Source organism: Rhinatrema bivittatum, chromosome 14 (assembly GCF_901001135.1).
Source record: "Rhinatrema bivittatum chromosome 14, aRhiBiv1.1, whole genome shotgun sequence".
Taxonomy (NCBI): domain Eukaryota; kingdom Metazoa; phylum Chordata; class Amphibia; order Gymnophiona; family Rhinatrematidae; genus Rhinatrema; species Rhinatrema bivittatum.
In genome coordinates, this window is record NC_042628.1 from 29046665 (window position 1) to 29059979 (window position 13315).

General features: G+C 41.5%; 1 protein-coding gene across 13 annotated transcripts in view; it reads right to left on the reverse strand.

Annotated features, from left to right (window-relative positions):
* RBFOX1 (RNA binding fox-1 homolog 1) overlaps positions 1-13315 on the reverse strand; it is a 499409-nt gene that overhangs the window by 306955 nt on the left and 179139 nt on the right. For all 13 annotated transcript variants that reach the window (XM_029577019.1, XM_029577016.1, XM_029577009.1 and 10 more), the window contains exon 4: positions 2781-2834. In XM_029577019.1, coding sequence (XP_029432879.1) covers positions 2781-2834 — 54 coding nt within the window. The remainder of the gene's footprint in view (positions 1-2780; positions 2835-13315) is intronic.

Consider the following 13315-nt stretch of genomic DNA (forward strand, 5'->3'; position numbering starts at 1 on the left):
ACTCTCCATGGCTGTGAGCACTGCAAAACTGCATACAGAAATCTCAAGTTCCGCTTCCAGTGTGGGAATGAAATAGGAGATTGAAATAAGAATCAAATGCCATCTGCTTCTTGGCAATGCAGAATGCCAACCAGTGGATAATTAGATCAGTCTGAAATGCTAGAAATCTGATTTACACGCTGTTATGAGCACATTACTAGGAAAAGTTTGTTTATATTAAATACTTAGCAATTGTTCTAGTTGACTTTGTATAAACTGGCAGAGCAGTCTGTAGTTTATTTCTGTGCAGTGAGAGAACCAAAAATAGATCTTAAAATAGATCCTATTTCGTTATATATAGACAAAGCTTTTCTAATGTTTTATAATTAAGGCTCTAGCAAACAAGAAAAGGAATGCCACGGAACATCTGATAAAGAAGTAGTACCAATGTGATGTAATTTTGGGTAGGTCTTATTTATGTTGATTTCAGATGGCAGGATGAGAAGACTTATACACAGACTGAACGTAGGAGAAGTCTCACTCAGAGGCAGAAAAAGATTAGTGAATATTTGATGCAGTAAGAAAAGGTTTGCCATTCATATAGTAGGAGAAAAAAAAATATGGTTGTGCATCTAACAGTATATCCATATCGTTCTAAGTCACTAAGCTCAAGTGGGAAAGATGTAATTTTTAAAATTCCCCATCAAAGAATTTTTAGTTGATAATATAGTATGTCTCTTAGGAAGACAGGACTACAAACAATCCTCTGGGAACTAATGACCAGAGGTCCTAACATACCATGCATACTGTAAAGCATGTCAGATCCCCATTGATTTTCCTACTTCAACAGAAGAAAATGAACAATTATAGCTGTATCTAAGAGACATTTTTATAAATCATGTTGCCATAGGGACATCATGGGAGATCTTTCTTGTCTGATGCTTGAAATTATCTGTGAGAGCAAATGGGAAAATGTTGCACATGGTTAAAAAAAATATGCGACAATAGATTTTCTGTTCAAAGGGTTGGAATATTAAAACAAAGCTAAAATGATAAAAGTCACATGACAAAAATGAGGCCTATTGGGCGCTTCTGTGCTTGATGCTGCAGTTTATTTGGTGTCTTGGTTGCCAAATCAATTGTCCTGTACATGCACAGAAAGGCTGATTAATCAAGGACTTTCTTTGCAGTCTGTGACAACATGAAAGAGCCTGAACAGATCAGCCTCTCACTCAGTTATGACAGAGAAGAGTAGAATCTGAAACATAGGACATGTTCAACTGACACCATCTAAGGCCTGGATTCATCATTCATATCTGAATGATGAATCCAGCGAAAATGGGAGGCGGGGGGCCTGCGAAAGCCGGCAGCCTTCGCAGCTCCGTGGTGTCTTCGCTGCCAGCTTTCACACCGAATAGCGCACCGTGAAAGATGGTGCTATTCGGTGCGCTACTGGTGACGATAATGTTACTAACCTTATTGCCGCCAGCGAAGACATCACCGAGTCCGCCCCCTCACCGCCCCGAATCGATTTTGCATGCTATCGCTTGCAAAAAGGGCCTTTTCGCGTGCGATAGAGGCTTATTGCACATGATACGGCCGTATCGCGTGCGATAAGTCTTTAGAAAATAACCCCGTTAGGCTGTTAAGCACTGCTAATACCAGTTCAGAAAAGCACACGTTCACAGTTATCAAATCCCACGGTCCCTCTACCTTAACCAAGAAAAAAAAAAGCTTAGCCAGAAAATTGGGCAGATATAACTTACAAGCTATTAAAGATGTGCAAATGATTCAAAGTCAAACTTGAACCAGGAATATTTCAGCCTGGTTGGACTTTAACAGAATTTCAGTTTTGTGCCCCAATCCACTAACCCTCTCTGGAAATCCATTAGATTTTTAATGTCAGCGCTGGCAAAAAAAAAAATCCCAAGAAATTTGAAAATCTGAAATGCATTAAATATCTGCTTCCAGATTTCCCAAAAATCTGACGTAGATCAACAATCGGATGAAATCTGCGATTTCTGTAAATGCAAAGCAAAAGTTTGCAATATGCTTCATTTTTTTCCAAAAAAGGTAGCCAAATCAATTTGTTCAGCACCTGTATATTTTTCTGGGTTCTGCAAATCATTTCCTTAATTTTGAAGACGTCTGAACAGCTCTACAAGCTTTTGGACCAAAACACAAATGCATCCCAAAGGTCTCATTTTTGCAAGCTTTGATCCCTAGAAGACTTCTTTAAAATTCATCAATAAATGGAAGAACTTCTGCACTTCAACAACACACAGAGTAATTGCTCAAAGGGATATCATGTGTTACCAATCTTTTTTTCAATAATAGAAAATATATATTCCAGCATAACTTCTAATATTCCTTATTTGTTATTATTTTTGTGCTGTTGTTTGTTTGTTTTTTTTTGGTTTTTTTTTGCAACAATGAATTTATTGGCTGGAAAGAGAGACATAATTATCACTGGCAGTAAAGAATAAAATATTATCTGATTATTTCTAAAGCAAAAGCAATATGCCAGTTGAACTGCTGATTGTTTCCAGTGATTAAAATTACCATTTTCTTGGCTTCAACATGAATCCAATAAAATGCATGCTGCTTTGGAAAATTGAACCAACTCTCCAAAGGTATTTCTATTAAGGTAATGTTCGTAACAGATGATTTAAAAAAAAAAAAAAAAAAAAAAAAAGAGAGAGAGAGAGAGATTTAAAACAGCAGTGCAGATGTTATCCCTTACTAACATCAGATCATTTTAATGTGTTAACAGATTGATAGAGAAAAATGAAACTACTTACCTTTGAGCCCCGTTCATTAAAAATAATTTCAACATCTAAGATTTTACCAAATTGCTGAAAAGAAATGGAGAAATTGTACATGAACAGAGGAGAACTTGGTAAATACTTAATAGCAAATATAACTTGTTATAATTTTTGCAATAGCAGTATAGATAACAATCATTGACCCTTGCGAAAAAAAATAAATATATTTTTAATAGTCCAGCAGTTTTCTCCACTCCATTTTGCTTCCACCTTAAGTGGAACTGCCTTCATTAAATTTCTCCCACCTTTATCTGAACCCCACCCCTTTCAGCTTTCAGCAAGGGGGGGGGGGGGGAGGGACTAAGCAGTTGGTTAAAAGTGACTAAAATGTACACAAGATCCCGTGTGCATAAGAGCTATCAGCCTGAGGATTTCAACATTCAGCTATGCAGTGAGAATGGGTGATTAGACCCCTAGATGTGCAAAGCAATGTTCTCAGGCTACAAATCCACACAAGAAGGGACATTGTAAAAAAAACAAAACAGATTCTAGTTGCATCACAGTATTAACAACAGTCGTCCTAGGCTTCAGAACACTGATAGAAAGGAGGAGTTGTATCAGAATTGGATATGTAGTACAGGAAATGTACGCATTTTGGATAAAAATGGACAGCTTTTCAGCCCAAGCAATAAGGGGTATCTCCAAATCCTGGGCAATTGGGTTTCCAAATAGAGGAAATTAAAACCAGGCAAAAGGGAAAAATGTGTGCATTCTCCAGGCCCAACTTTAGGCATAGTTAATATGGGCTCATGCGTAGAGTGCCAAATTTTGAGGGTACCCAAAAACTGGGACTCTCCCTGCTACTCTCAGATTTCTGGGGCATCCCCTCTCCCCCACACCCAGTCTTCTCTCTATGCATTCCCTAACCTTAAATCTACTCTCTCCTGTTGGGTTATCAGCCTTGTAGTTAAGATAGGAGGGGTCCTTGCTGTTGAGGAGTGCTGATTAAAAAACTATGGACTTTGTTTGTCAAACTGGAATCATAAAGTGTAAGGGTAACTAACAGATTCTGGCAAAGTCATATCAACACAGCACAGCAATGGGATCCCTTTTAGTAAGGACAGGGCAGTGGAGTTTGATCACCAGGAGGGGTGGTTTCAGCAGCTGATCTTAGTGGAGGTGAACCAACTGACTGACTGGAGGTGGAGTGTGGTCCCCCAGGAGGATATGGACCCAGCTGCTGAGGGGAGATGGAGTTTGGTTCTCCAGGAGAGTATGGACTCAGGACAGAGGAAGAAGGAGGCAAAGCATTGGTCTCCTACAGAGAGGGGTGTGGATTAAACAGTGGCTTATCAGAGGTGAACTTTGGGGTCCCCCAAAAGAGGTGGACAACATAGCAGTTGATCAGAGGCAGAGCTTAGTTCCCCAGAGGGATGAATATAGCAACAGATTGTAGGTGGAGTTTGATCCCTCAGGAGAGTATGGACCCAGCAGTGAAGGATATAGCACATTGGTTACTCCAGGAGTGGCTTGGGGACATCACAGGTGTGGGGAAAAGGAGATGAGCAGCAGTCAAAGATAAGTTTGGACATGACAGATCCTTTCCCATATAACTTGCAGTATGCACTGGCTCAGTTGCATCCTCACTTGGGTGAGACATAATGGGAAAAGGAGGAGGAGGAAGGTTCAGTATAGCAGAACAAAGGGAGCTCAGGAGGGCTTTTCTTTGAATAGTTAATGTGTTATGGGGATTAGGGATGTGCATTCATTTGAAATGAAACTGGGACAAATGAGCCCATTTTTGTTTCGTATCAAATAAAACAAATTAGGTGTACAAATGCCAAAACATTTTGGCCCAATTTGTTTTTGGCAAATTGTGCACAGGACAAAAAAAATGAAAAAATCTAAACATACTAAAACATAAAACATAAAAAAGAAAAGAAACATGAAAACATAAACAAATATCTAATGGGGATTAATACCCCTTACTGCTTGAATTCACTGTTTGATATCTCCTAGGAATTGATATTTGTAGTTTTTATGCACTGTGTGGCTCCTAGAAACTTTTAGTTATTCAATAAAAATTGAAAATACTGCCAGTCCTGTTTTCAGGTGCATTTGTTGCCAGGTTTCCTGGAGATAAGCGAGGAAAATCCCATACACTAACAACCCATCTTTCTCAGGTGGAGGCACCAGACGCCAAGTAGAAATGTGCAGAAATAAGATTTTAATTTTCTTTCTTTTTTATTATTTCCAAAGGGGGGATGTTTGGGATTTGGTTTGTGTAATATTTATTTTGGTACAGTATGTTTGCAAATTTGAAATAAAGACTTCATTAAAACAAAATGTAATATAAAGGAAAAAGAAATGCACCCAAGCTTCCCCCATTATCCACTGGCCCCTTTCTGTACTGCTGCTGCAAGAGAAAGACAGTATCCATCGCTCCTGCCCCACTGAGTCCTCTTTAACATCGGCAATAGTCCGTCCATGCTGTTTTATAGCCATAAAGCTTGTTTGATGGCGGAATCACTTTACAGCCATAAAACCACCTAAAGCCAGCCAGCCCTGAGTCCGGCACCATTGTTAAAGAGCACCTGCAGAGCAGAAATAACTTGGGAATACTCCTTTCCTTTTTTTACACATCCAGCAGGGCTACAAAAGGTGTTAGGGGGTGGAAGGGGTGCAGGAGTGTGGTTGGAATCATGGAGGACCATTTTTTTTTTTAATTTCTTGGCATATAGTGCACCCTATTATATAATTATATAATAATTGCTGAAATGAAAACCCCAAAAATATTTGGGATTTTTGTACCAGTTAGGGATTTGTTTCATTTGAAATGAACCAAATTTAAAATGGCCATTTTGCATTGGGATTGTAAATTGTTTTCAAACAAATACACATCTCTAGCACAAAATACCCAAGGGCTAACAATGTCTGATCAGAAAAGGTGAGGAGCTCCTGCTAGGTCAGTTCTAGATCCAGGAATACCTTTGCCAGGTAGTTGGGGCAAGGGAGCATTACATTTGTATAACCCTCTCCCAACTCAGTCTAGTCATCACAGCAACAAGTCTATGGCCAGGGGCCATAAACTGCAGCTCCCTCTGGAACTTGGCTAATGTGGACACTAAATCTGGACACTAGATATCACTTTTGATGGATGGCTGAAACACTCTTCTTCCTAGGGTCTATGAATGCTGCCTCCACAATATCTTCAGCCCTGGCTAGCCCAAGGAGCAAAAGCCTAATATGGGAATATCTTCTGCATAGTAATGCACAATAGAGATGCAAAATGCAACAAATAAGGCTAATAATGAAGAAAAAAGCCCTGCGCAGGAGCAGGCTCCTCTTCTCCACTCCAGCAGCTGCCAGTAAGCAGCCCAGGCAGCCCCACCGCACCTTCTTGGCCCCGCTCTGAGCCCAGAACCACCACCGAGCACCCTCCCCCTCGTCAGAGGACCACACCCCCACCCAGCACCACCAGGGGTGCCGGGGGAGAGCACTAAACGAGGGCTCCAGACCTGGGCGCTGCACGCCGGGCATCGCACACATGAAGGAGCGCGACAAAAGAGCCTGCCCCTTTGTGCGCCCCTTCATGCATCCCACAATGAGCTCTATAATACACAACACTGATCCACCCTAGCTCTCTCCACAATCAAACATGACTATCCACCCCATCCCCATCAGCTCTGGCAAACGCATCTACAACTTACCTCAAAAATACAAACATCAGTCTCATCTAAAACACCAAAACCAAAAAGACACAAACGATGACTCATAAACATCACTCACAACAACTCAAACTTCTATAGCAACTGCATACTATTCTCCTTCCTACTATTCAATGCCCAATCCATTGTGAAAAAAATCCCAATTCTCTACTGGACAACATGAAACCTGATTTCATCGCAATAACTGAAACCTGGATAAAAAACACAGACTGTGTATTAATTAACCAAATCAATAACACAATCTATAACACATTCTCAATACCTAGACCCAAATGAAAGGAGGAAAGCTAATGCTAATCGCAAAAAAAACCAAAAACCTACAGTTGAAATTACTCCTCACGAAAATATGCCCACCCTACAAAATCACAATATTCGACTTGCCCAAACTACAAATTTGTGTAATCTACTGCCCCCCCCCCCCCCCCCCCACCGGCACACTAGACCACAACTGCTCCCCAATAATTGAATTTCTTATGACCAACATCTCATTGAACAAACCAATCATCATCTTAGGTGATTTCAACATTCATATGGACAACCCCCATTCACCCACCCCCATTCACCCAACCCCCATTCACCCACCTGTGAAACAATCAGCAATGCACTCTCTACACTAGGACTAAAACAAATCATCTCTGACCCAACACACAAAGCTGGACACACTCTGGACCTTGTTTTTATCAACACAGACAACTGGCTAACCTATAACACACATATAACCAAGATCTCATGGTCGAACCACTCCCTGATTCACTCATATATGACCTGCAACTCAAAGCTGTTAACTCCAACCGAGACTTCGATAACAATCACATACTGCCCCCCCATTTAATCTTGAAACTCTTCAAGAAAAACTCCATTGCGAACTAGAAAACCTAGACCTATCCACCTCTGAAAAAGCCATAACCTCCTGGCTCAAGATCACCAACAATGTCACCGACAATGTTAACCCCACTATTATAAAAACAACAAAAACCCCTCTTAGCAGAACCAATGGTACAATGCCAGCATCAGATCTGCCAAATGAGAACTAAGAAAAAAAGAGAAAACATGGCGTAAAAATAAATCAAACTCATCTCTAATAGCTTATTGTACCTACCTATCATACTACAAGAATCTGATTAATATTGCAAAAACGGAATTCTTCACAAATAAAATCAATAAATTCCAACACAACCCCAGAATGTTATTCACCATCATACAAAACCTTAATAAAACACCCAATGAGCACAAACCAACACCAACCAAAAACAAATGCAATGAACTCACAGAATTCTTTAAAGACAAAATCAATAACCTAATGAAAAACAATCTTCCTGATAACATTCAGAGCATCAAATTGCAAACCAAAAAATTCCCAACCTGGTCAAATTTCATCCAGCCTCCACGCTCGAAATTAAAACAATCATAAAAAAAATGAACCCAGCAAATCACCCCCTTGACAGCATCCCAAGACAAATGATCAAAGCCATAGAAACTACCGTAACTGAAGCCATTACCAACATCATAAACATATCACTCACAGAAGGTCACTACCCAGACTGCCTAAAATCTGCAATAATCAAACCCATCCTAAAGAAGACCAACCTGGATCCTGAGAACTTACAAAATTACCATCCCATCCCAAACCTACCACTTATCGCCAAAATCATGGAAAAAGTCATCCACACCCAACTACACACCACCTCAAAACCAACAACATACTAGAGATGTGAATCGTGTGATCGATCGTCATAACGATAGATTTTGGCTGGGGGGGGAGGGAATCGGATCGTCGCGGTTTTGTTTTTTTTTTTTTTTTAAATCGTGTAAATCGTAAATTCGGGGAGGGTGGGAAAACCGGCACACTAAAACAACCCTAAAACCCACCCCGACCCTTTAAAATAAATCCCCCACCCTCCCAAACCCCCCCAAAATGTCTTAAATTACCTGGGATCCAGTGGAGGGGTCCCGGTGTGATCTTCCACTCTCGGGCCACGGGTGTGTTAATAGAAATGGCGCCGGTGCTACCTTTGCCCTGTCATATGACAGGGCAAAGGTAGCGCCGGCGCCATTTTGGTTCCTGTCCCCCGTATGGCCATTTTGCAATACAGCAATACGATTCGAGTGCAGGAGGTCGCTCCCGGACCCCTGCTGGACTTTTGGCAAGTCTTGTGGGGGTCAGGAGGCTCCCCCAAGCTGGCCAAAAGTCCCTGGGGGTCCAGCGGGGGTCCGGGAGCGAACTCCTGCACTCGTGACGTTGGGGGACAGGAACCAAAATGGCGCCGGCGCTACCCGAGAGTGGAAGATCACACCAGGACCCCCACACTGGACCCCAGGTAATTTAAGACATTTTTGGGGGGTTTGGGAGGGTGGGGGATTTATTTTAAAGGGTCGGGTGGGTTTTAGGGTTGTTTTAGTGTGCCGGTTTTCCCGCCCTCCCCCTTCCCCTCCCCCTTCCCCCGATTTTTGACGATAAATCGGGGGAATTCCTATTGTATATCGCCTCTAACGATTTTTGATGATTTAAAATATATCGGACGATATTTTAAATCATCAAAAAACGATTCACATTCCTACAACATACTATATCCCACACAGTTTGGGTTTAGGAAACACCTCAACACCGAAACCCTACTTCTCTCCCTAAACAACACATTGCTCAAAGGCTTTGACAATGGCAAAAGCTACTTACTAATCCTACTAGACCTATCAGCAGCATTCGACACGGTGAACCACTCAATTCTCCTCGATTGCCTAACCGAACTAGGGTTAACTGACAAAACACTACTCTGGTTCTCATCCTACTTATCCAACAGAACCTACCAAGTCAAATCCAACAATGATCTCTCTGAAAAAGTACATCTAAACACATGAGCTCCCCAAGGCTCTGCCCTTTCTGCAACCCTTTTCAATATATACCTCCTCTGATGTCAGCTACTAGCAAGTCTAGACCTAACACACTTTCTGTACGCAGACGACATCCAAATCCCGATCCTGATTCAAAACTCACTGGATGAAACATACAAGAAAATGGAAGCCTACCTCACTACAATCAAACAATTACTAACTAAAATGAAACTTGTAATAAACATCGATAAAACTGAAATAATAAACCTTGAAAGAAAAATCAGATCAACTCCACCACCACCACTAATAATAGAGAATCAAACAACTGCCATCTCCCCAATTTCACATACACGCAATCTTGGAATGAATTATCCTTTTAAAATCACATTACAACAAAAATAAAAGAAGGATACCTAAAACTACTAACCCTGAGATGTATAAAACCCTTTCTAAGCCCCGAGGACTTCAGAACAATGTTACAACTACTCATTTTCTCCATTCTTGACTACTGCAATTCTCTACTACTCAGTCTACCCCTCTCAAGTATTCATCCCCTCCAAATTCTACAAAATTCAGCACATAACCTCAATTCTGACATCCCTGCACTGGCTTCCAATTAAATACCAAATTGAATACAAAATATTAACCATTGTACACAAACAGATACATGAGAAACGAACCAACTGGTTAAGCGAAGAGATTAAACCCCACGAACCACGCAGAAACCTGCATTCTACCAACAAAGGCCTCCTATCAATTCCTCCCCGCCGATTCACACAACTTACCTCTGTAGGTGACCGAGCAATCTCCCTCATAAGCCCCAAAATCTGGAATACACTACCGACTGAACTAAGACTACAACCCAGCCTGAAAACATTCAAGAAAGAACTTAAAACATAGCTTTTCACCAAAGCCAACCAAGACTCACACTGAAATTACCATATCTTTCCTACTACACAATATGTCAGACTTTTCCCCATAAGAAAGACAAGCACACTACCAACTAAACTGAGCAAATATATGCTCCACTCCTTTCTTCTGCATCACCGAAGCATATTTGAAACCCTCCATAATCAACCATTTTGACACACCAATGTTATGACACTACCTGAAACAGCTTCCCAAATATTCTTTGTTACTTGCATATTCTTTATAATTTTACCTTTTTTTTCCTTTCAGAACATAACCTATGTTTATAATATAACCTACATATTATACTTTTGTTCTATACTTATACCCTTTACCCTTGAAAAATATCCTCGTTACATTGTATTTTTCTACCAGCCTATTACAAGAAACCCAGCCTCTACAATAATTAACACCTCACCTCTTCTTTCATATAACCTTCGTATCATATAATCTTGTATCATATAACCTTTCTGACCTCCAAAATTCACCTACGTAAAATCTTTAAACATGTTAACCCAGTGTTAAAAACCTTTATAAACCATTGTGATAGTAATACCGAATGCCAATATATAAAACTCTATAAATAAATAAATAAATTTGTTTCATTCGGGGGGCCCTGAACTGAATCGAGAGCCCCCAGAATGAAACAAAGCTTATTTGTTTGTTTTGTTTTAAACAAATGCATCCAGTTCAGATCTGGGCCCAAATGTGACACTGGGGTGTCTGTCAGCGGAGGCAAAGGACCCGTCAAAGGACAGGTCCCGATGCTGATGCCACGACCCAGACCATTGCCCAAGCCCAGGTCCAAGGCTGGGTCCCAACGATAGAGCTTTGACCTAGGTCAGGGCCTGAGCCCAGTTCCGACACCACAACTCAAATTAGAGGCTGGGTATCGACCCCGGAGCCTCAGCCTGGACCCAGCCTCATGCTGCAACCCAACCCAGAGACCGGGTCTTGACACTGGGGTCTCAGACAGGAGGCTGGGTCCTGACTCCTGAGCCTTGGCCCAGGTCTCAGTGTCCAGGCCTGGTATGACCTCAGTCCATCGTCTTCCTTCTTGGCTCTTCAGTGCTAAATGATGGGCATCTGCTGGGGTCGCGCCGCAGTTAATTAAATCTGGTTCAACCCACCACACAGACGCCTGTCATTTGGCACTGAAGAGCTGAAGAAGGAAGACGATGGACCGGGGATCTCCCAGGCCTGGAAACAAAGGCCTGGGCCTGACCCTGGGCTACCCAGATGTTGGGACCTGGCCTCCTGACCAAGGCCCCGTTGTCGAGACTCGTCTGGGTTGGGTTGCAGCATGAGGTCTGGGTCGGTACCTAGCCTCTCAGCCAAATCGCAGTGTCAGGCCTGGATCTAAGCTGAGGCCCCAGTGTCAGGGCCTGGCCTCAGGCCTGGGCCCTGTCCTAGGCACAGTCCCAGGTGTTGGGTCTGGGTCCGGGCCTAGGCCCCAGCATCAGGACCCGGCCTCTGGGGTCGGTTGTGGCACTGGGCCTGGATCTGGGCCAAGGCCCCGGTGTTGGGACTCAGCCTCTATGTTGGGTCATGGCATCGGGCCTGGGTCCAGGCCGAGGCCCCGGTCTCCGGACCAGGCCACTGAGATGGGCTTGAGTTCAGGCTCCAACCTAGGATGAGGCATCAGCCTTGAGCAGGCTGATGCTGCGGTGACCTCCCACAGCCTTGGCCTAAGCAATTCCTAATCTTCGGCCTAGTCACCACTGGCGGATCCCCACCAGACAAAGTAAGTGGGGGCCGGGGAGTGGAAGGGAGGCCTAGTTTTTAGTTTGGGGCCTTTTTTTTTTTTTTTTTTTTTTTAATTGTTTGATTGGTTTTTACAACAATCGAATGAATCAAGAAATCCACAAATCAAAATTTGTGTGGGAAAAAACCTCCCAAAACCAAACCAAAACCAAAAACAAATTTTGTTTCCCTGCACATCCCTAATGCACAACACTAACATTGACCCACCAGACTAGCCAGTAGAAAATCTTCTGAATAATTCTCTTTTTGCCTTTGGTCTATATGCACGTCAGCTGTTAGGCATGGGCATGTACAATGCTAGATTTGATTTGCAAGTGACAAAGCAACATGTATATATATAGCTATATATATTATAAAGGAAATAACCTATAGTATTCTAGGAGCTACAGATGAAAGGAAATACCGTAATACAGAATCCGGTTTCAAATTGTTTGATGTTTCATATGTGCTGCTTAAAGAACACAGCTTTGCAAATAATGTACCAGAAAGCAAAGACATCAGGAAATGTTTTAAAATTATTTTCTTTTTGACAATGAGACCAGTGAAGACATATTAATAGGGTCCCATTGCCTTAGACAGTCAATTCAAATTAAAAATGTATCATTTCAGAATTACGAAGTCCTCTAACAATTTAGCAGAAGCAACTATAAAACCTGATAAATTAAAAATTTGGTAAATTAGTGAATTTGTTCTGACAAAAAATGTGGAAATGTGGTATCTAATCATGTATAATTACTTACCAGAAGTCAATGGATTTAATCTTTTTGCAGAATAAATGACTGGTACAAACGTAAATAGTAATATTGTTATTTATAATTTAAATTTGATCCTTTACATTTCTGGTTGTCCACATTCAATTATACTACCTCAACATGTCACTGTGATATGCTACATTACAAATATCAAGTCAATGCTTTTCTGCTTACTTGTATGTCCACAAAAATGGATTGTATATACCCTGAAAGTGCCTAAACATCCAATCAGACTGACTAGCTCAGCCATTACTGGCATATATAACCCCTCCATGTAGGAGATATACAAAGTGAGACTATATGCCCAACAGTGCAAAACAGCATTTCAGAAGAGAAAAATGTATTGTCAATAAAAGCAGATGCTTAGCCACCAGTACCATCAGTGGAGCTGAAAATTTGTTTTTACTCTCTGGCATCGAAAATATCTTTATTAAACATGCATGCTTAGTAAATGTAAACCATTTTTTCGTAGACACTCATCAAAAAAAAGTCCAAATTTGCAGCAAAGTAGAATTCAAAATGCAGTTCTGCAACAATCAGCTCTTTGAGGATGGAGGGGAAAGGGACAGGGGTTAAGAAGGAAAACAAC